The sequence below is a fragment of the Hippopotamus amphibius genome, chromosome 4 (assembly GCF_030028045.1).
Source record: "Hippopotamus amphibius kiboko isolate mHipAmp2 chromosome 4, mHipAmp2.hap2, whole genome shotgun sequence".
Taxonomy (NCBI): Eukaryota; Metazoa; Chordata; class Mammalia; order Artiodactyla; family Hippopotamidae; genus Hippopotamus; species Hippopotamus amphibius.
The window spans coordinates 128,021,245-128,042,225 of NC_080189.1; the positions used below are offsets into that span (position 1 = coordinate 128,021,245).

At 45.8% G+C, this 20,981-nt stretch overlaps 1 protein-coding gene across 6 annotated transcripts in view; it reads right to left on the reverse strand.

Annotated features, from left to right (window-relative positions):
* FRMD4A (FERM domain containing 4A) overlaps positions 1-20,981 on the reverse strand; it is a 450,104-nt gene that overhangs the window by 78,991 nt on the left and 350,132 nt on the right. For all 6 annotated transcript variants that reach the window (XM_057731241.1, XM_057731240.1, XM_057731239.1 and 3 more), the window contains exons 8-11: positions 14,048-14,131; positions 8,460-8,525; positions 8,190-8,247; positions 4,076-4,162 (exon numbers count right to left, since the gene is read on the reverse strand). In XM_057731241.1, the coding sequence (XP_057587224.1) occupies positions 4,076-4,162; positions 8,190-8,247; positions 8,460-8,525; positions 14,048-14,131 (295 nt within the window). The remainder of the gene's footprint in view (positions 1-4,075; positions 4,163-8,189; positions 8,248-8,459; positions 8,526-14,047; positions 14,132-20,981) is intronic.

Below are 20,981 nucleotides of genomic sequence, written 5' to 3' on the forward strand. Positions count from 1 at the left end.
GGGCGCATGTGACATAGCAGCCAGAACTGGGTCAGAGTGTCAGGGAGGCCCCTGCCTGGGCTGGAGGTGCAGCTGTTGCTACAGAAGGGCCTTCAGGTGCCCAGAACTGGGCAGCACTCCCAGTTTCCCGAGCCTTGCTGGGGCCGTGGGTGGCGAGCTCCGCCCGGCCCCCTGTGCAAGGGTGTGGCGCTGCCTGGAGGGCCGTCCCTCACTTGGTGCCGGCCCAGACTTGAGCCCTGTGCTCAGCTCTCCGAGTGCAGAGGCCCTGCCAGACAGACCTGCTGTGCCTGGCTGACCCTCCCTGAGTCTGAGTTGGGAAAGGAAGCACCGCTGGCCAAGGTGGTGGTCCTCAACTCTGGCCGCACGTCGGAACTGACTGGGAGGCTTTCTAAATGGTCAGCGGCCGGGTCAGAGATGGGGAGGGTGAGGGCGGGGGAGACTGGGGCATCTCTCCCTTCTGACAGTTTCGTGTGCGTTTCCGATTTTTACCTGAAGACAGATCTTAGGTGCTAGTTTGTGGATGTGCACAGTGGTCACTACCACGTGCCTGTGTCTCTTTAGATTCACAGGTCTGGAGCCAGGGAGTCACTCTGTGCATTCAGAGACTCACAGGTGTCTTACACGGAACAGAGATGGCCTTTTTATGACTGTGATGTTGGCTGTGAGCAGAAGGAACAGGTGCCCTGCCTCCTTCTCTCTGCAGCTGGGACCTCGTCTCTACGGCTCAGGTCAAGTCTTTAGGGCCCGTGGCAGGTTTCAGTACAGGTGGATACCCCTTGGGCTAATGAAACGTCAGGTCTCTTCCCCCATGGGCTTTTATTTCTTTTATTTTTTTTCTTGGCCATGCCAGGCGGCTTGCAGGATCTTAGTTCCCCAACCACGGATTGAACCTGGGCCTTTGGCAGTAAAAGCTCTGTGTCCTGGACCGTCAGGGAATTCCTGTCATGGGCTTTTTCAAAGGCCTGTTCTTCATTTTATACCCAGAGTGCACATTCATTTCCTAAAGAGGGCTCCCCAGGTTACAGAAGGGCCAGGGTGTGCTGGCTCTGGGCCTGCCCTTCTGCCTCACAGGGAATGTCAGGATGGGGAGCTGAAGTCCACTCACAGCTGCTGTACCTTTTCCAGTGTGCCAAGTGCCTCTCCCGTTCCCCTCTCTCTTCAGTCCCTGGTTTGGTTACGATGTGGAAACTCTGGATACTGTCGCGCTCCAGCTGAATACCCACTGCCTATTTGCCACCGCTACCTGGACGTCCCATCAGCCTAAAACTTGGCATGTCCTAAACTGAACTTCTCTCCCCTTCTCTCATATCCCAGGTCGATCAAGAAGGCTGGGAGGCGTTCTAGATTCTCCTCCTGCTCCAACTGCCACGCTCTCACCCCCCGCCCTTGATCGGTCACATCGTCTTCTAAACATCTCACTTCCAGTTCCCCTTCTCCAGCCCTGGTACTGAGAGCCACCCCCAAGCCGCCACCAGCACTGGCCTCTGCTAGTGTAATGATGTCCCCGTTTGCAAGTCTTGCCCCGTATCACCCTGCTCATCCTCCGCCAGCTGCCAGAACGATGCTTCTCTGACTACAAATGTCCAATACGGCCACTCCTCTGCTTCAGTGGCTTCCGTTGCCTCTTAGCAAACCCTCAGGATTCTGGATGCTGGGGTCCCATCAGTCTCCTCTCCAGCTCCTCTCCTGCTATGTTCCAGCCCCACCAGTGCTGTGTGCTTCTCCATCACGCAACGCTGCTCTCCTTCACAGCACTTCCATGCACACCTGTGCGCCTCCTCACCCCAACGGTCCATCGGCAAAACCTCTGTCTACCCCTTAAGACACGGCTGCTACTTTGCTGCCTGTGAAGACCTTTCTTCTTAAGCCCAGCTGATGACTCTCTCCTTGAATTCACTATCAACCCTCAGGCAGACCTCTCATCTGTAAGATGCAATCACCACATCTCTCTCCCTGATAGCCTGGCATGTCCTGAGGACCTGATGTGTGTCTGATTTATCTCAGCACCCTGCGGTCTGCTTGGCGTATAGCAGGTCTGCAGTAAACATTTTTGAAGGAATGAATAAATGAACGAACAGTGACTCTGACGGTTTGGCTGCTCCTCGATTAGAAACAGACTTGAGAATCCCAACTACTTCCTTAGAGGCCACAGAAGCATGCGTTATTTTAAATTGTTACAACTCAGTTTGAGTAGAGCCAATATCCGGAATACATGTATTGATCTTTTAACATTTTTAATCCACTGACCTGCATAAATTCAACCAATGAGAGTAAATTCTCTTATTCAAAGGCTGATTATTCACACATTTCGCTTCCTACTTTTCCATATTTTGAAGTCTGTTTTGGAGTCTTACAAGAATAGTTACCATTTATTGAGCCCTTGCGTTGGGTCACATCCCGCATTTTACATATATCACATTTATCAAGCACTATCTCATTTCTCTAAAATCTTCACCTGCACCTCAATTAGAGAAACAAAGCGAACTTAAACATATTGATAAATTAAACTGAACACATACCAATACTTGTTAGCATGTTTTCCAAAAGCATTCAGAGGGAGAGAAGAATTCAACCATAGGATTTTAATAAACTCCGCGATAGACCCCCAATCGTCCAAGTTGGCCTTGGTCTCCACCAGTGTGAGAGACTGAGAGCTGGATCTACTGTAACCACGACTGAGGTAAAGAATCTAGGCATATCCGTGGCTCTCCGGAGCAGAAAAAACGGCCAAGCAGGTTGGAGACAGGAAAGGGTTGATGGAAAGAGAAGGAAGGAGTAAAGAGAGAAGAAAAAGCACAGAAATTTACAAAGGTCATAAGGGAAAGAGGCAGAGAGGAAACAAGAAGAAAGAGTGTGGAAGAAGTACAGACCCAGTGACTGAGAGAAACAAAGAGGGAAAAAATAAGAACGCAGAGTCCAAATCACGTCTTGCAGCAGGGACCTGGAGGGGTTTTGGGAATAGTCACAAAACAACTGGAACAGCCAGGTTCCTACTGAATTGTCCCCAAGGAAGAATCCCTCCATCATATGCTCAAGATCTTTTCATAGAACTTGACTTACTGACCAATTGAGTGAAAATGCTCCTCAACACAGGGCCAATTTTTTTCCTATCAATTTAATAAAGAAGCTGGCTAAAGACAGATGTTAACCGGATAGACTACAATAAGCTCTGATGTGTAGTGTGGATTTCCATCCTGTTCGTGGATAACGACGCTTGGAAAGCATTCTGCAATGACATCATAAGCCCATATTGCTTTCTCCCACCAAAGGCAAGTGTGGTTTTGATAGCCTTTTAATATGTATTTCAGGGTCTGAACTGCATACTGTCTCCCCATTTTTCTCTGCCAGAGGAACTGAATGACAGCTCTCGCCTCAGAGATATTTTTCCATTATAATTTTTCAATTTGTTCTGGTCTGAAAAATGTGTGGAAACGAAAACAGAGAAAATTCAAGCCCTGTGTCCCCTTCAAACATTGTTTTGGCTTCACTGTGACTTTGCAGACTCCTTTCTGCTTTCCTTTCTGTTTTGGCAAATGGCCTTATTTCTTCCAGATTTCTGATCACTTCTAATATGCCAGAAAATATTTACCAGATTTGCAGGAAAGCCTCTCATGCTTCTTTATTTTTCACCTCTTTTTGACCTACAATTTCTTCTTTTAGTTCCGCCCCTCCAAACAAACAAACAAACAAACAAACAAAATCTTTGGGAAAACTCAGATTAGCTTCAGGATTAAGAGAGAAGCTCCCTCCTGTTCTCCAGCACAGAGCACCCCGGGAAATGAAGGAACAGGACGGTCCCTCAAAGTCCTTTGGTCCATCTGCTCTGGGTGAGCTGATCTAGTCTTCTTACCTGAAATAATTTTAACAGCTTCCGTTTCCTTAGTGACAGGGAGGAAAAATATTTACCCAAGGAACTCAGACTGGATGACTGCGGAGTAGTTTGTATACACCCAAATTAGCAGGAGACCGGGGAGCCCAGAGGCCCCGAGGCTGCAAGGCTGCATTTTTAGTAATTTCTCTGCCTGTTCCTCCCTCCACCTGAGCACTATCCGCCCACAAAGGACAGCACGCTTACCTTCCTGGGCTTGACTTTATCATGGTAGTCATACTGGAAGATGCCTTTGTAGCTCAGTCCCAGCCACCATGGTATCCCCTGCTTGTCCTAGGACATCAAAAGGAGTATGGGTAAGTATGGGACGAGAGAAACACGAACCAAGAGATCTCCTGGTTCACCAGAAGACAAAGGGAAATGCAAATTCCTTGAAAAGGATGGAGCCCACCTCTCTATGCCTCACCTTAACAAGTGTGCCCCTCATCAAAGTGACTTGGAAAGTGCCCTGGGCTGGCTCCTCGCAGGCAGCCTAGCTGTGGTCCTTTCCCCCTTTCTCAGTAAGAAGTAGATGCCTTGTCCTTTGTTCTCCTTCTAAGACTTTAGGTTTTCAGAGTGGGGCCCCCTCACCCACCACCAGGGAAAATCTGAGAGATGCTGAGCATTCTAACAAAATGACCTTCTGAGCTGAGAAACTGTCACCGACTCTCAGAGGTGGAAGGAACCACGGAGACTATGGAAGGCGACTCCTCTAAAAATTTTGTCTTAAAACATTTTATTTTTTTAGCTCAGTTTTAGGTTCACAGCAAAATTGAGAGGAAAGTACAGGGGTTTCCCATGTACTCCCATCCCTACATATGCGAAGCCTCCCCCGTTAATAACATCCTGCACCAGAGCAGTACTTTCGGTGCAACTGGTGAACCTGCACTGACTCATCTGAACCACCCAAAGTCCACAGTATACCTTAGCAGCCAGTCTCGCTGTTGTACATTCTATGGGTTTGGACAAACGTATAATGACCTGTATCCATCATATATTGTAGTGTCACACAGAGTATTTTCTTCGCTCTGAAAATCCTCTGTACTCTGCCTATTCATCCCAGCTTCTGGCAACCAGTTTTGCCTTTTCCCGGATGTCATATAGTTGGAATCATACACTAGGCAGCCTTTCCAGATTGGCTTCTTTCACTTAGTCATATGCATTTAAGACTCCTTAAATTTTATTTTATTTTATGTTTTTTATTTTGTAGCTCATACATGTGTATTTATTTTATTCCTGCCAGAGCAGTGAAAATGCTACTCAAAACTAGTTCAAGTCTTTCTACATCACTTTTTTTTCCTATATGAAAGAATTTTCTCTATTTTTAAATTTTTATTGGAGTATAGTTGACTTACAATATTGTGTTAGTTTCAGGTGTACAGCAAAGTGAATCAGTTATACATATACATATATCCACTTTTTTTTAGATTCTTTCCCCATATAGACCATTATAGAGTACTGAGTAGAGTTCCTTGTGCTATACAGCAGGTTCTTATTAAGGACTCCTCTAATTTTAAAGACAAAGACATCGTGCAAATGTTGTGTCCCACTCTACTCAAGACCCTTCCTTTCCCCCCAGCAGGCCAACGGCAGTGTGGGGCGGGCAGGTGCTACACAGTGAGTCCTGCTCTCCTTGTGAGGACAGTGGTTGCCAGCTAGGACTGGGTGACTCAGGACATAGGACAAAGCAGCAAACTTGAAGCCTAGACACTCCCGGAACTGAATAAGAAACACCAACAACCCTCTTTATTCCTCTACAGAGACCTCTGGCCCCCAGCTTGTAAGTTGCAAATCTACATTCAAGACTGTTCATTAGAAGCCCCCAAATGCTAGGAGTTGACAGCGGGTGTATCAAGCGGCCTTTCCCTGGATTTGTCCTAACTGCCACATGGTGAATGACCTAACACACCCCATGGTGAACATCTTGAAAACTCAAAACTGGCTTCAGGGTTTTCAAATCGGTGTGCAGTGTGAGTTAGCTCAAGGTAAGCACGAAGGTAAAAGGCAAAAGAAATGCATTTTGAATTTTTAGAACAGTTTCTAAATTTCTTGAAAGGTATAAAACCCCGGTCTCTGGAAAGTGTCCACGTGACTGCAATTGTTTCAGAGAACAGAACAAGAGGAGAGACGAAGGCCACTGCAACTTCAGATTGTCGAGGTAAGAGCTGTTTGTCATCACACTGTGAGATGTGGCATCTGTGACACTTACAAGGCCACCAAACAGTGAGCCTCAATACAGTTGGTTAGGCTTTTTCTCCAAATAAGTAGGAGAGCAATCACTCACGCCTGGAGATTCCAAGAGCCAAACACACAGGCACACCTGGCACTTGGAACATCACAAGGTCTGCTTCTGGCCTCTAACAAGCTGCAAAGGAGCGTATTTTTAAAGTTTGATTGGAAGGCAGAAAGCATACATATCAGAGGCCACCTTTCTGTCACGTTCTAGGGCTGACGAGGAAATGGAACACAGGTTTAAGCAAATAAAAGACCAGAAGAAATTCCATCGCAAAGCCTTCCCATCTCGCTGTCTCAAGCCATCTCAACAGTCCTCCAATATCTAGAAGACTTCTGTGGGGTAGCTGGAGAAGCAAATCTCTTGACCTCTATTTTAACTATGAGCGACGGAGGTGAGATCAAGCCAAGAACAAGCAGCAGATCTGAGGATGGAGTCAGGGATTCTCGAGTTTCTGGCTCCCATGCCTGGATGCAGATCCCTTTGATAAACGTGACCGAAGAATATTTCCACGACTGAGGGAGAGGATCGCGGCTTGATTTCTGTGACACGCCTCTTGTAACAATGTCAGGACTCCTCTGTTTCCCTTTTTGGCGGCAAGATAGCACAACGGACACAGGCTCCAAACTCTCACTAGCAGTGTAAGAGTTGAACCCTGGCAGCCAACAGGGGGGATTCTGAGCCTCTTTTCATGATCAATTCAATTTCCTTCTGGGGAGCTGACTGCCCACTGGCTTCAGTGGCCACATCCCAGGGCACAGCCATACAGGGGACTCATCCTTAGAGGACTCATCCTTCTCATGTGGGACAGAAGACAGCCCAGGAGGCCAGGTCACACTTCTCGTGACAGACTACAGCTTAGGCTTGAGAGGGGCAGGGATGGTTGTGATGGCTCTATATGGTCCGCGCATCACGTGAAGAGGGATGAAGAGCTTGCATTGGTGGGAAGGGTGTTGGAAGGACATCAGGAAGCACTGAACCACTGCAGGCTTTGATAGATCCTGGGCTGAGCTGCTGGCTGGGACTGGAGTCCCCATACATGCCCCATAACGGGGCTCCACAAATATCACTCTGACATTTGTTCCCATCACGGAAATGCATACGTCCAGCTACTCAATTCTATTCTCAATAGTGGCACTTGGTACATATTTACTGGGCATCTACTATGTGCCAGGCACTACACTGGATTCCGGGAAAATGTAACCGAGTACAACACAGTCTTTGCCATCGAAAGGCTGCAGTTTAGAGGAAGATACAGGCCATTAAATGTGTATCAAGGATGTGCAAAGTGCCACACAAACTGCCATGGGCGACACAACAAGGAATGAAACACGGTGTATGTTCTCGTCTAAAGGAATGAAAGATACAGTTGGGTGGAAACGTGGGGAAGGAAGTTGGTGGAAGAGCATGTGAATCTCAGGTTGGTTGGTGGGACCATCTTGAGTTCAGAGGTATTTTCTGCTCTTTTTGTCTAGACTTTGGGCAATGACTTTGATAAACTTCATGTCGGGACAGATGAAGGAAAGGAAGGTATCCTTTCTCAGGATAGAAACGGGAGCCTGTGAACATCATTACCTCTTATTTCAAAGAAGGGATCCCAGTCCAGGACATTACGGATAAAATGCAAGAGAATCTAGAAGGGGACCCACATCACACTGGACTTGCCATCACCACATAGAAGACGCAGCCTGTCGATTTGTCAGCCCATACGTCGCACTTCTCCTGTTAGGTTGCCTACGTGGCATGTGACCACCAAGAAGAACACTGTTGGTTCTGCTTGTTCTTTGTACTTAGATGGAATCTTCCTACAGACAGGCTTTGCGGTCCTGATCTCCAGGACAGTTTTGAGAATGAAGAAGTAGGTATTTATCACACCCGCTTCACACAAAGGCAAGTGAGTTTTGGAGAGAACCCAAATCAAGTCTTATTACACTAGGGGGGCTGTTCCATCGTTCCAACTCCCCCTGGCATGCGACCTTCCTGACCAAGTCCTCCCACCTCTCAAAATCTTCAGTAAGATTAAAAAGAAAAAAAGTGAGAATTTTTTTTAGGGCACAGTGGCAACTTTCACCAAATGAGTTCACTTACCTTCACTGCGTAATAGTGAACCCCGTAGGTCGGGAGAGACTCCACGATGCTCATGTAGCTGGGAAGACAACACAACACACACGCGTGGTTACTCAGCAGGACTGGTATCATATACATATTGGTGTGTGTGTGCACACGATAAAGGTCTCAGAAGAATCAATTACTTGAAAATTAAATGGACGCCTCACCCTCTGGAGCTACATCTCTCCCAGCAGAACTGAACAATGTGAACACACACGTGGCCTCATCAGCACTGGGAGGGGCACTTACTTGACGATGGCTTGGCCTCTGGTCTGGCCGTTCAGTTTCTTGTAGTGCTCGATGACCCGGTCCTCACTAGAACAAGAGGAAAAGGAGTCTCCATCTCAGCCCCCACAGCAACGGCCCCGCGCCCTGCTCACAGAGAGACCTGCGAACCCCAGCAGCCTCACAAGATGCTCCAAGGAGCCTACAGCTCCTGGAAAAATGATTTGTTCTGAAAGTAGCATGTCCGAACGCAGACAAAGTGAGATGCCTAGGGCTACAGATGTACCAAAAAAGTCTGGTTTCCCCTCAGAGGACTCACATTCTTTGTCTTGGGCTTAGCATCAGCAAAATAAGATGAGAGCCTGGGGTTTGGGGGTCGGCTCCTTGCAAGAAATGATATTATGGGAGCAGAGGTCGAAGTGGGGAGCATGTCCCAGTGGGGAGGGACAGGGACAGGGGACAGGAAGAGGGCTACTGGCCGGAGGTCCACATGGACACTCTGGCTGACCTCTGTCAGGTCCTCTTTCCACTCCTCACCTCCCTCATCCCATCTGCACAGGGCCTCCTGGCTGGGGGGAGGCAGGCATTGACCTCGACAGGATACCCATGGCCTCCCTACCCAGTTAGTAGTTGGGACTGAGGACATCCAAGGAGGATGGGAAAGTTCTGGAATTTGGGGTCGGTTAACACACACCATGAAGCAATAAAAGCCCCAGAGGAGCACCGGCGAGATAAGAAGGCAGAAATTAGACGGGGACCCCGTTACCTTCTGAAATCTTAGTTCTAACACAGCAAGAGATTAGCTCTAGCCTTGAGGGGCAGTGTGGACCACACCCTCCTGTGACGGGGTGGACGGCATGAAGGGCCTCTCTGGGAAGTTACTCTGCATCTCACTGCCTTTGGAGGCGCAGAACCAATCACAGGGGAAGCACATCCCACCTGCTGAGGGGTCAAGTCCAAAAGGCTGGCCTCCGGGACTGGGCCACATGGCCTTAGAGCCTTCTTCCTAATGCCTCTGCCTCACATCCCTCCCCACAGGCCCATGGACTCCACGACGGGAGGCGATGCCAGGGATGAACCCTCAAGACCTCCTTGGTTAATCTTTTTTAAAAAATTAGTTAATTAATTAATTAGGCTCCTTTGGGTCTTCATTGCTGCACGTGGGGTTTCCCTAGTTGTAGTGAGTGAGGGCTACTCTTCCTGGCAGTGTGTGGGCTTCTTATTGTGGTGGCTTCTTGTGTTGCGGAGCACGGGCTCTAGGCACTCAGGCTTCAGTAGTTGCAGTGAGGGGGCTCAGCAGTTGTGGCTTGTGGGCTCTAGAGCAGGCTCAGTAGTTGTGGCACACAGGCTCACTCTGCGGCATGTGAAATCTTCCTGGACCAGGGATGGAACCCATGTCCCCTGCATTGGCAGGCGCATTCTTAACCACTGCGCCACCAGGGAAGCCCCTCCTTGGTTGATCTTTATGAGCTATTATTCATCTATTATTCCAGAACTGATCGAAAGCCTTTTTTTCACCTTCCTCTTTGTTAGCTAGGTCACTTCTGGGGGGGAGGGGGTCACACATTTTATACGTTCATTACCTAGAACTTGGGGGTCATTTATCTTCTAGTTACTCTCAGGCTTCCATGAATCTCTCTCCATTTTAGCATTCTGAAATTTGATGCATGTAAGGTTGGCCCCTCACAGGAAAGTGTCTTTTCTAACGTCCAGGATGGGGAATGGCTGGCTACGAGGGGCCTTTGTCTAGTTCAGGGTCATTTCGACGGGGTCCGGGGCACCTCTGTTCAGAAAGGGGCAGATGCAGCCGTATTTCTCCTCAGTTCCTACACACCATGGAAGTTCTACATCGAGAGGGACAAAGCCCTCTCCTGACTGAGAATTTCCAGAAGTGCCCTCTTTGGGGTCTGTGCCGGCCTCACAGACCATCAGAGCTGTGTCAGGACGTTCTGAGGTTATCCTTCCAGCTTCCTCCCCAGCCGCCCACTGAATCAGCAGCCTGGTTGGCACACGACGTAGCATTTGGGGTGGTTGACGCCTAGATTCGGGGTCAAGCCACGCAGTATAGCTACGAGCCTGCTGCCTTGGTACAGAGCTGCAGAGAGGGCCCTTGGCTGCCTGGGCTGAGGTGGGGAGATGGAATCCAATGCAGTGCTGTAGCGCGAACCAGAGCAAGGCTCAGGAAAAACACCAGCGGAGTCGGAAACACCGACAGGCAGCTGTTCGGCTGTTTATAAACTGAATGACCCGACCCTGGGGGTCTCACAGTGCCGGACAGCTGCAGGGACCAGCTGCCCCGCCTCACCTGGTGTCTCCTGCTGTACGAGACCCACCGCGAGGCCACAGTATCTTCCTTCGTCCTTGGCTTTTTCCACCCCTCCTGCCCCAGTGGAAACAGCGTGGGCCGGCATGTGACAACAGCCACCACGCTGCCTGAGACCCGCTCCACCCCCTGCCCCGCTCCGGCTCCTCCCTGGGGGGTTGACAGATGGTCACGTGCACCAACTACCCCAGATGCGTGGCGGGGACGCAGTGGGATTATTATCAGAGACCCATGAACCAAAGGAAATGGGATCCCAAAACACCATGACATAGTGTTACATGAAGGAAAAAGGCAAATGACCAAGGCTTACTGTGCCCCAGCCGTGGGTGGGCTCATCCACCTCTGCAGACAAGGAGCCCAGACACAAGGCGATGGCCGCAGGGTTCCCTGTCTCGGGGGAGCCGTCGGCCTGAAGGGGCCAGTGATTTCGGAGTAAAGGGAGATGTCCCCTCACACCCTGTACGGGTGGTATGAGTGGTATAGCATTTGCAAGAGAGGCACGAAAGAGAGTTCAGGTGGGGGCCCTGTTGCTGCTTCATTCTGGGGCCCTGGGCCCTTTGTGCCTGGGATGCCTCCCTGATGGGGAAATCACATGGGGTGGGGAGTTCAAGCTTGCTGAACGCTTGGGGAAAACGAGCGTAAAGGATTACTGCATGACGACTTGGCATCTTTATGCACGGTTTACTACTTTCTAATCGCGTCGTGTGCCTTTTTAATTCCTCTCTTAATTACAGTCGGAATGTGGTTGGTATGGTTAGTCCCAGTGTACAGATGAGAAACCGAGGCAGCAGAGAAGTCACACAGGCTTCCTAGACTGTCATTGCCCCACGGTTCAGAGGCTCGGCTGGGATTCTAAAACCCACAGCTGCTGCTCACTACGCTGTAACGCCTTCCCTGAGTAGCGTGGATGTGCACACTATGGCTTACTTGGCCTGAAGGAGGTTGTCCGCTGCATCTGTGAGTGAGTGTGTGTGTGTGTGTGTACTTTTTCTTCTAAGCAGGGCATCATCAGAATGGTTCATGCTACTAGCTTGTTTGGGTATAAGCTGAGCTGTAGAGCAGCTGAGGGGACCTGCTTCAGAAACATCCCTCCCTCGGTCCTGCCATCCTTCCAGTGCATTTAGACAGTGACATGGGCGCCTCAGGGAACGCGCTGGCCGGGTCACAGAGATGGAGGGCTGTTCTCTCTAGGGATGCGGATGAGGATGAAGCTGAGATGAATACTGACAGAAGAGAAAGCATGAGCGTGAAGGAAGGCGTTTCTGTATCAGTGATGATGTTTGCGCACAGAACGGACTGTAGAGGTAATGGAAGAAAATCCAGAGAGAGGAAGAGGAGAGAGGAAAGAAGGTGTTCATAGCCATGAACTGAGCGCAGGGTGTGAACAACATTTGGAAACAAACAAATGAGATAATTGAGGGATGGATTAGGCTGAAAGCAACTCTGACTCCAGACAACCGAGCAACACTACAGCCCCTGCTGGCAAATACATTTCACCAGGTAGGAACTACCAGCTGTTCGAGTTACCTCCTCAACTCCAGTTCCTTCACCACTGGTTTCCTGAAAATGAGCCGCTGCGGGGATAGGGAAGGTAAGGCCCAGGCAGCATAAGCAACTGGGGAGAGGGCAGTTGGGTTCCACGAACACGGGAACAGGAGTGCCATCTGGGGTCTTCGCATGTGCACGCTGTTAGGCTGGAAGTTTGGAAATCGACACATGCAAAGTCTTTGCATGTTAAATCGATTTTATTCTTTGGGGGCAAATTATAAGGGTCTGAAGCCACTATTTATTTTTATTACTTTTTTCTTTTCATGCCAAGTAGATTTTATTCCCTCACATTAGGCTTTAGAAACTAAAACAAACACATCATTGATTTTATGTTATTCTCTCCCAGACAAGAAAGCAATGAGCAAATAACATTGCAAGTAGCTTTAAAAGTTATTTTTTAACAAGAATAAAATGAAAGGTTAATGAATTAACACATTTATAATATTCTGTAGAGCTTTGTTTTTGCAAAATCCAAAAAGATTATGATTTGAAAACGACTCTTCTCCATTCATAGTTCTAAAAATTTTGTGACTCTTGCTTTTCTGAAATTATCTCAAATATGCCAAAACTTTAAATTGCACATATATATATGTAAATATATTAAAGCCACTATTTATTGACATCTATGTTACCAAAACAGGAATGGCAACAAAACAGTTCAGAGAGATGAAACCGGGGATGCCAGCACACAGGTGGGAGCTCTCAGCCTCAGGGTTCACCTCTTTTATTTCCTGTCCAGCTGCCCCATCACTTGGTTTCTTGGTGAGAAATGATTTATGTACCGGAGTTTCATCCTGCTAACTCCCTCTGCAACAAGATGCACCCCATCCCAGCCAAAGGAATCCCTTAAAGCCACCCGGATGACTGAACAACTAGTTTGCTGACTGGAAAGGTGTCTGGACAAGATGAAATGTTAGTAAGCTCTAAATTTCATAAAGCGTATTAGAGAAGTACTTAAACGTCACGTTATAATTCAACAAGTTTGACTTGTTCGGCAGTTTTCGTTTTATCTTACTATTGTTTTGTAAAATAAAAGCCATTACAGTGGTTTTTGTTAAGGAATCAGAAGGACGATTAGGGAAGTGGCATTGTGCTTTCAAAGGACAGTGGCCGGAGCTCGCCAGCCCAGCAGTATTTCAACACACTGCCCAGCAATGCAAACCCCACTCCACTGTGACCCAAACCACAATCTGGGAACCGTTCAAATGCCTGATTCATTCAGCATCAGTAATTTACGGCCCGACAGTTGAACTACAGCATAATGTTACACGGTGGCTAAATCAGGAGATATGAAACATTGTGGGAAAATAAAAGAATCAATCTCTCTCTTCTGCAAAGAAAAAAACCCCGTCCTCCTCCCATATCTCAAAACCCCCCACATCCTGTTATCAAATGACAAGGATTCCTAAATGAAACTCTAGCAGCTCATGAAAGAATCTCCAAGGAAGCAAAGCATCCAGAGTGAAATTTTAGAAGGTGTTGTTGTTGTTGTTGTTTGTTTTTTAAGAAAGAAAATAGGAAAAAGAGGTCTCACACATTTCACGTTATTTAAATAAATGCAGAAAACAGTTTCATAAAGATTCGAGCCACTCGATATAGTTTGGAGTTGCTCTCCCATTGGGGTCCAGGCTGACCCACGGTGGCGGGGAGGATGGACAGTTGTCCGGAGCCCCCTGCATCCCTAGAGGGAACTCCCTCCTGGGGCGGGGGTGCCTGGGGTGTGCAGAGAAAGGGGGCTTACCAGTAAGCCAGGGAGGGGTGCTCCTTCAGGGCCTGCGTGGGAAGTGCTGGCAGCTTCTTCAGGTCCGTCCTCACCACTTCATTGCTGGAAGACAGGGCAGACAGAGCATAGCAGAAACACGCTCAGCCTCGGAGAAAACCACCACGCCGCGTGAGGTGGCCTGGCCCAGCCTCATCCTCAGACCCCACATCTGTTCCCCTTTGGCGAAAAGTGGTGCTTTCTTTTTATTATTTACTTAAGAGAGACACAGAAGAACACACAGCACACAGAGCCCAGTGGCCTTTCCTTGTGGTGCAGAAGGCAGGGCAGGGCAGAGCCCTCTCGGATGCCTGAGGGTTCTTTCCAAGCTCTGCGCGCCGAGGGAGTACAGATGAGTGTCCTCGGGCAGCAGGAATGTGGGGAGAAGGGTCACCAGTGTCCCCATGGCGGGGGGGGCCCTTAGGAGCTCCTGGGACAGCTCGACTATTTTTGCCTTAAGCTGTTTCCCTCACTAACCCACAGACCAGTTTTCTTTGCCTGGATTGACCAAAATATGACAAATCAGTAACATCTGCTTTAAAAAAATTTTTTTTGATTGAAATATAGTTGATTTACAGTGTTGTATTAGTTTCAGGTGTATAGCAAAGTGATTCCGTTTTATATAAATATATATACATATATATTTTCAGATTCTTTTCCCTTATAGGTTATTGCAAAATATTGAGTAGAGTTCCCTGCGCTACACAGTAGGTCCTTGTTGATTACCTATTTTATATATAGTAGTGTGTATATGTTAATCTCAAGCTCCTAATTTACCCCCCACCCCTTTCCCCTTTAGTAACTATAGGTTTGTTTTCTATGTCTGTGGGTCTATTTCTGTTTTGCATGTAAGTTCGTCATTTGCTTAGATCTGGAAGTGACTTGGAAAGTGTGAAGTGGATTATCAGGCACTAAGAGGAGGTTTTATGCATCTGGTCCCTGGACCAGAAATTCTTCTTTCCCTACAGACTCACACGTTCTCAAGTTTGGGAAACACTTCAAACTTGCCTAGTTTAACCAGGGGGCTTCACAGGCTTGATTTCCCTCTGGGTACTCAGCAGACCTGCACCCGCACTGGGACAGGACATCTGGGTGTTGGCCCCCACTGCCCACCTTCAGAGGCAATTAGCAGCATCCACTTGGGGTGGTTCTGGTGTGTAAAGGTGTCTCCCTAAACTAGTCCACCAAAGCGCCTCACGGCCCCTGCTGGGGAACAGAGGCCACCCCATGAAGCCTGCCTTTATACACAGTTCTAACCTAGGCTATGGTAGCAGCTTCTGTGCTGCTCATGCAAAGCAAGGCAAATATTGGCCACCCAGACCCTGGGCAGTAGCATCTAAAAAGCAACAAGATAGGAGCTCAGTAGATAAATACAAAAGAAGGAGGGAACGCCGCAGTCACATGCCTTTTGTGGGCCCCCACCCAGCCAGAAACACTGCCTCCAGCCATGGAATCAGCAGCTACCCTTTGGATGCCAAGTGCCATTGGGCAAAATCATTTCCATACTTCAAGTTCATGTATGCGGTGACAAAGAAACACATGGACGTGATCTTATAGTTGCTCCCAGAAAGGGCATTTTTCAAGCGGGCTAAGAAACAGGGACAGTGAAATTTGTGAATCTTGGCTTTGGACAATCAACTGGAAGGAAAAACTCAACTTGTAACTGTTGAAATCAATAAATCCAGGTCCTCAAATTGTTATCACTTAAGTGGCAAGGATTTGATTAATAAGTTGAATGTATTTATGGAGCCCCTGCTACAGGGATATATAAAAAAAGGATAAGCCATAGTCCTCATTCAAAAGGTGCTCACAATTCAGTGCGGGGAGTGACAGGTGCTAATAAAAAGATAACTGACTACACGGACAGTATTGGATCATGTCGATTCAAACAACAAACTAAAAAGTTTAGAGGAAAGGAAGGCCCCTGTGAGCTCTGGTGTAAAAGCAGGCTTTGGGGCAGAGCCTACATGGAGAAAAGGATAGGAATCTTATCTTTCTTCTCAGTGGAATACAGCAGAGTATGGAGGCCAGGAACTGAAGAGATCAATTAAAATGGGTGGTATGGAAGGCGCAATCAGGCCAAATAAAGGACAGATTAGGCACAGGGTTCTGAGGACCTTCCAAGCCAGGCTGGTAGAGTTCAAGTTTAGCCAGGAGGCAGTGGTCAGTCACTGGAGCTTTTCAAACAGGTCACCTCCTTGTGTTTAGGAAAATTCAATTCCCAAGCAGAGTTTGGAATTTTTACTCACATGCTATTAAGGCATAGTTTAAAGGGATACTCAGGTTCCCAAACACCCAAGAGCCTACAGTGATGCATTTCTGGGTCTTAGCTCCCCTGTTTATTAACCATAAGCTCTCTGAGAAGAGGGATTTGATTCACTGACTCATCGGTGCTAAGGGTGGCACCTTATGGGTTGAACTTTTATTGGATGGAACTGTGAGAAAGGCAGTTAGGCTGAAGCACGAGTTGGGATTTACTCACACTCATCACACCTAAAGTATATTTGGGGAAGGAAGGAACTAAAGGAGGAAGGGATTGTCTTACCCACTAAACACTTGTTTGTTGGCAAACAAGCGTCCCTGATGAGAGTCCCAGGTCTGACTTCCTGGCTGGAGCTGCAGTGGCTTTTCTAGTGCTTCCCCAGGGCCAGGTGACACACACAAATACAGCCAGAAATCGTGACGGTGTGAAGCCTGTCCAAATCCATTACATTCCAGAAGGGATCCAGGGCTCTTAAACTCTCCCAAAGGACAACTATGTAGAAATGTCCTATTTGCCTTTCTGCTGTCTGTAAACATCTGTAATGACTTAGAGGGGGCCAGCCTGTCAGACAATCTGGCCAAACTCTGGCTGCAAATCACAAAGCTGCCTTCATGGGAGACCTGGTCACTCTACCTCCAGAGGCTTGGGAAGCTGAAACTGAAAGCCTGTGCTAGAAGTTCCCAGCTTCCTCTCTCAAGATCTTCTACTTGGACATTTCCCCCGGAGTTCAGGGCACCTGATAAATGCCAACTTATAAAATACCCTAAAACAGTTCCTTGTTCCAAACAGCAGTTAGATTCCATTTTTAGAAAAAGAAAAAAAAAAAAGGTCTCTTGGAAAGTCACTTGCTAAACTGAGAGTAAAACTTCAGTCTTGTTATTTTTAATATTAACCAGATTTTATTCAAAACTTTTAGGTAGTGATTACTGTTGCCAGCAAAAAAGTGGTCTCTCAACGCTGTATTAGTCTTTGATTTAGGTTTTTTTTTTTTTTTTAAAGATGATGGATCTTGCTTCTATTACCTACCCTGCTCATAAAACATGGGAAATTTGAATGATCTATCATGGAAAACTAAGGTTTCTAGCAATATGTGTCAACTAAGGGGTTTGCCACAAATAATACCAACAACAAATTTAACCAAGAAACCGTAAAGTGAAGAAAGCAAAAATGAAGTTTGATAGGAGGATTAGAAAAATCCACAAGGTGCTTGTTTTCCTTTAAAAATGACGAAATGCCCTTTCAGAAGATTCCCTTTGGGTCAAATGAGATGTCCATAATTTGCAGGACAAACCTCGGGCAAATAGGACTTCATGTGGAAGAATTCTTTCCCAAACCAGTGGTTTTGAGGTGTCCTGGTACTAAAACACTAGAGCACTAAAGCCAGAAAGTAACACTAGTGTCACACACACACACAAAAAACTAACACGAAACTCAGGTGGTAACATGATGCTAACATCCTATAAACTCCTCTGTGTTTCATGAGTATATCACGCAAATGAAGGTCAAATTCTCCTGGGAGAGGGATTTCATAAGTAAAAAAGAGTACTGCGGGTCCTCATTATTCACAATTCCCAAATCTGAAAATCTCTAAGAAATAAAACCTTTTCACCAACGTGGTGGCAAACCTAATGTTCTACCTTTCTGTCTCTCTTTCACTTGGTGTGAATATCCATGTTCTGGTGCAGAAGGTGAACAGACTGGATTCCAGGAGCTGTCGCAGATGCTGCCGTGGGTGTCATGGAATACCCCCAACTACCCATCTAAAACCTACAAAGTTCCGGGTTCAGAAACACTGGGCCCTAAAATTTCAGAGATGCACTGTGGATCTCTTTTTACTTTATTCAGTGATACAATACACCTAGAAAACCCTGAGACAGATGAATAAGGGGAGCTGTAGATTTTCTCTTCTTTGCTGATCTTAATAATCATGCCAAAAACAATTTCTCTCCTTCTCTTCCCTTCTTCCTCTTTTTTTTTTTTTTTTTTGAACCAAATTGAAGTTCAGGTTATAGCAAAGAAAATGAGGATACTTGGCTATCTCCTCCCTATTACACACACTCTTTCAGGGGTGTATGCACGGTCACAGAGCTGGTGGCTGAGGACAGGGCTTGTGAGGTTTCTCTTGTCATTGTGTGACCATTTGCAGACATCAGGAAAGCACCTGGGGTCCCTGTGAGACCCCAGCATAGGATCCTGGATTCTGGGCATGTAACATGGATAAATATGCCACACGCATTTGCCACCTGGACGGAGGGGCAAAATTACCAACATATATGTGCTTTTATTTCTGATGTTAATGGCTAATTTACCTAAGTCAAGATATCTTTCTTGATTGGTGAGTTTGGTTTTCTAGGATGACAGGAAAAATTCTGTGAGTTTCTAACATAGTTGTAAACTTGTAAAATTCAAAACAAGTTAATTTTTTTATAAGCCTGCAATTTGAGACAATAATTTTACTCAAAGAGCACAAGAAGAATCAGCTGATTAATTTTCTACAACATTAACCTTTTGAGTTGAAATCTTAATTCTGAAAAACTGACATAATGTCATAGCCGTGAACCTTTTTGTTATTACCAAGGTCAACTCAAAATATGATACTGGTATTGAAGAAGTGCTTAGCAGACGAGACAAGCTGTCATAATACAAAATTTTCTCCTTTACTTTAAACAGTTCCCATTGGATTGGAAGAAAATCATCCTGCAAGATATTCTATCTGAGTACTTCTCTATGCTTGGAAACTGTGAATTACACACTTGAAAAGCTCAGTAAAATGGACTTTTGTGCACAAAACAAAGCTTTCTGTAATAATTTTTCCACTTGAACATTTTGTTTCAAAATTTCAGATTCTGTTCCTTTCAAAAGGTCTTGCTGGCATGAAAGATTTCAGCTGCTTCTCCCTCCAAGTCCTTTATAAGTCACGGGAAAATATCACACACCCCTTTCTTTCTCTCTCTCTCTCTCTTTTTTTTCTTGTTAAGATAATATAAGAGAGTTATATAAATTTAAATTCTTCCCAAAAAAACTCTCCTTTGGGCTACCATGTATTTCAAACTTAACAGATGACTTTTTCCTCATCATTTTCCAATAAGAAAATTTGCAAGTTTGGGTATTAAAATATTCTTAGGTTATGTAAGTTGTATTCTAAATGTTGACTGTTCCAAACACAGCTGTCTGAGTATTTTTTTTTTTTTACTAATTATCTAAAAGTCTCAGCAAATCTATTTCTCCTACTATATGATCATCCCAGCTGTTTTCTTTCAAGAGGCCAATTAAAACATTGTAGGAAAATATACCCCAAATGAGTAAATGCTCTAATATTGCTTTAAAACTGAGCTCACTTTGACTTGCAGTAGTAAAATCACTTATGTAAGTGCAAAGTAATGATGTTAGTAGACTTGGAATTGTGATTTATAGACCGCTGCCTGAGATTAATCAACTCTCAACACTGTCTCTTAGCTGGGCAAGAAAACAATGTTGTCATCTTTTTAAAGATAGTAATCTACACAAATGTTTATGTTACCAAAAAAAAGGCTTTTAGAAGAAAATTAGCCCTTTTTCTTCTTTTCCTGCTGATCTTCTAAAATTCTTCCTTTAACCTATGACTGCCTAAAAGGCATCATCTAGTCTGACAACAAAACAAAACAAAACAAAATTTAAAAACAAAAACCTAAAAACCTGGAATTTTCAGATACCAGTAAGCCAAGTTTCATTTGCATTAATTGAAAAATGCTCTTAAAAAAGTCAGAACAGATTTCATACAAAGAACAAAAAAAAAATCAAGGGGGTACTTTTTTCCCCACAGAAATTTCATTGTATCTTTCTGACTTAGTGAACACATGGTCCCATGGTTTACAAAAGATAAAATATTAAAAGGTCTTTACTTTTTTTTTTTGCTTCTAATTGCTCTTCTAGAGGCCTAAGACCAGGCAGTATGTGGAAGTTGAAAGGAATTTTTCAGGACAAATAAGTACTCCAACTCCTTTCCTAAAAATGGAGGTAAAAATCATTTTCCAGGCTATTCATTTCTATTGGTGGAGTAACGTGTTGCTCTATTTCTAAAAGCATTATTATTATTATTATTATTATTATTAAGAAGCAGAATTGGAAACCTCCAGGTTGATAAATCAGGGTCACAGTAAGACTCTTACCAACCCTGGAACTCTGATAAGCAGATATTCTCACACTGGGACCAGCCTTTAACTTTGTACAGATGTCATAGAAGCTGACCCCTCCGTATTCAATCACAGCTTTGCTTCTTTGAATTTGGTTGCTGTGTTTGTTTGGAACAGAGAGCCTGCATATGGAGGGCAGCATTCCATCACCTCTAAGGCACATGATGAGCTTTGCCTAACAGGTAAGCAAAATGCTACCCACAGATCTTTACATGGGATTTCCTTAATATCAGCCTTTCTCAGGTGCTGTTTGCTTACTGGTCCTCATAAATCTTTTAATGATTAGCATCAGTACATCCGGTTCTCTGTAACAAAGATATTTCCAGGTCCCAACAGATAGCCCAGAGTAACTGAGCTTTACCGATCTGGTTTCAATAAATCTTGTTAGCAACAAAATTCTATAGAACAGATGTTTTTAAACTAGTTCCTGTTAATCTGCGGATGATTCTTTGTATCAAAGGTAGTGTTATTTGGGAATTTA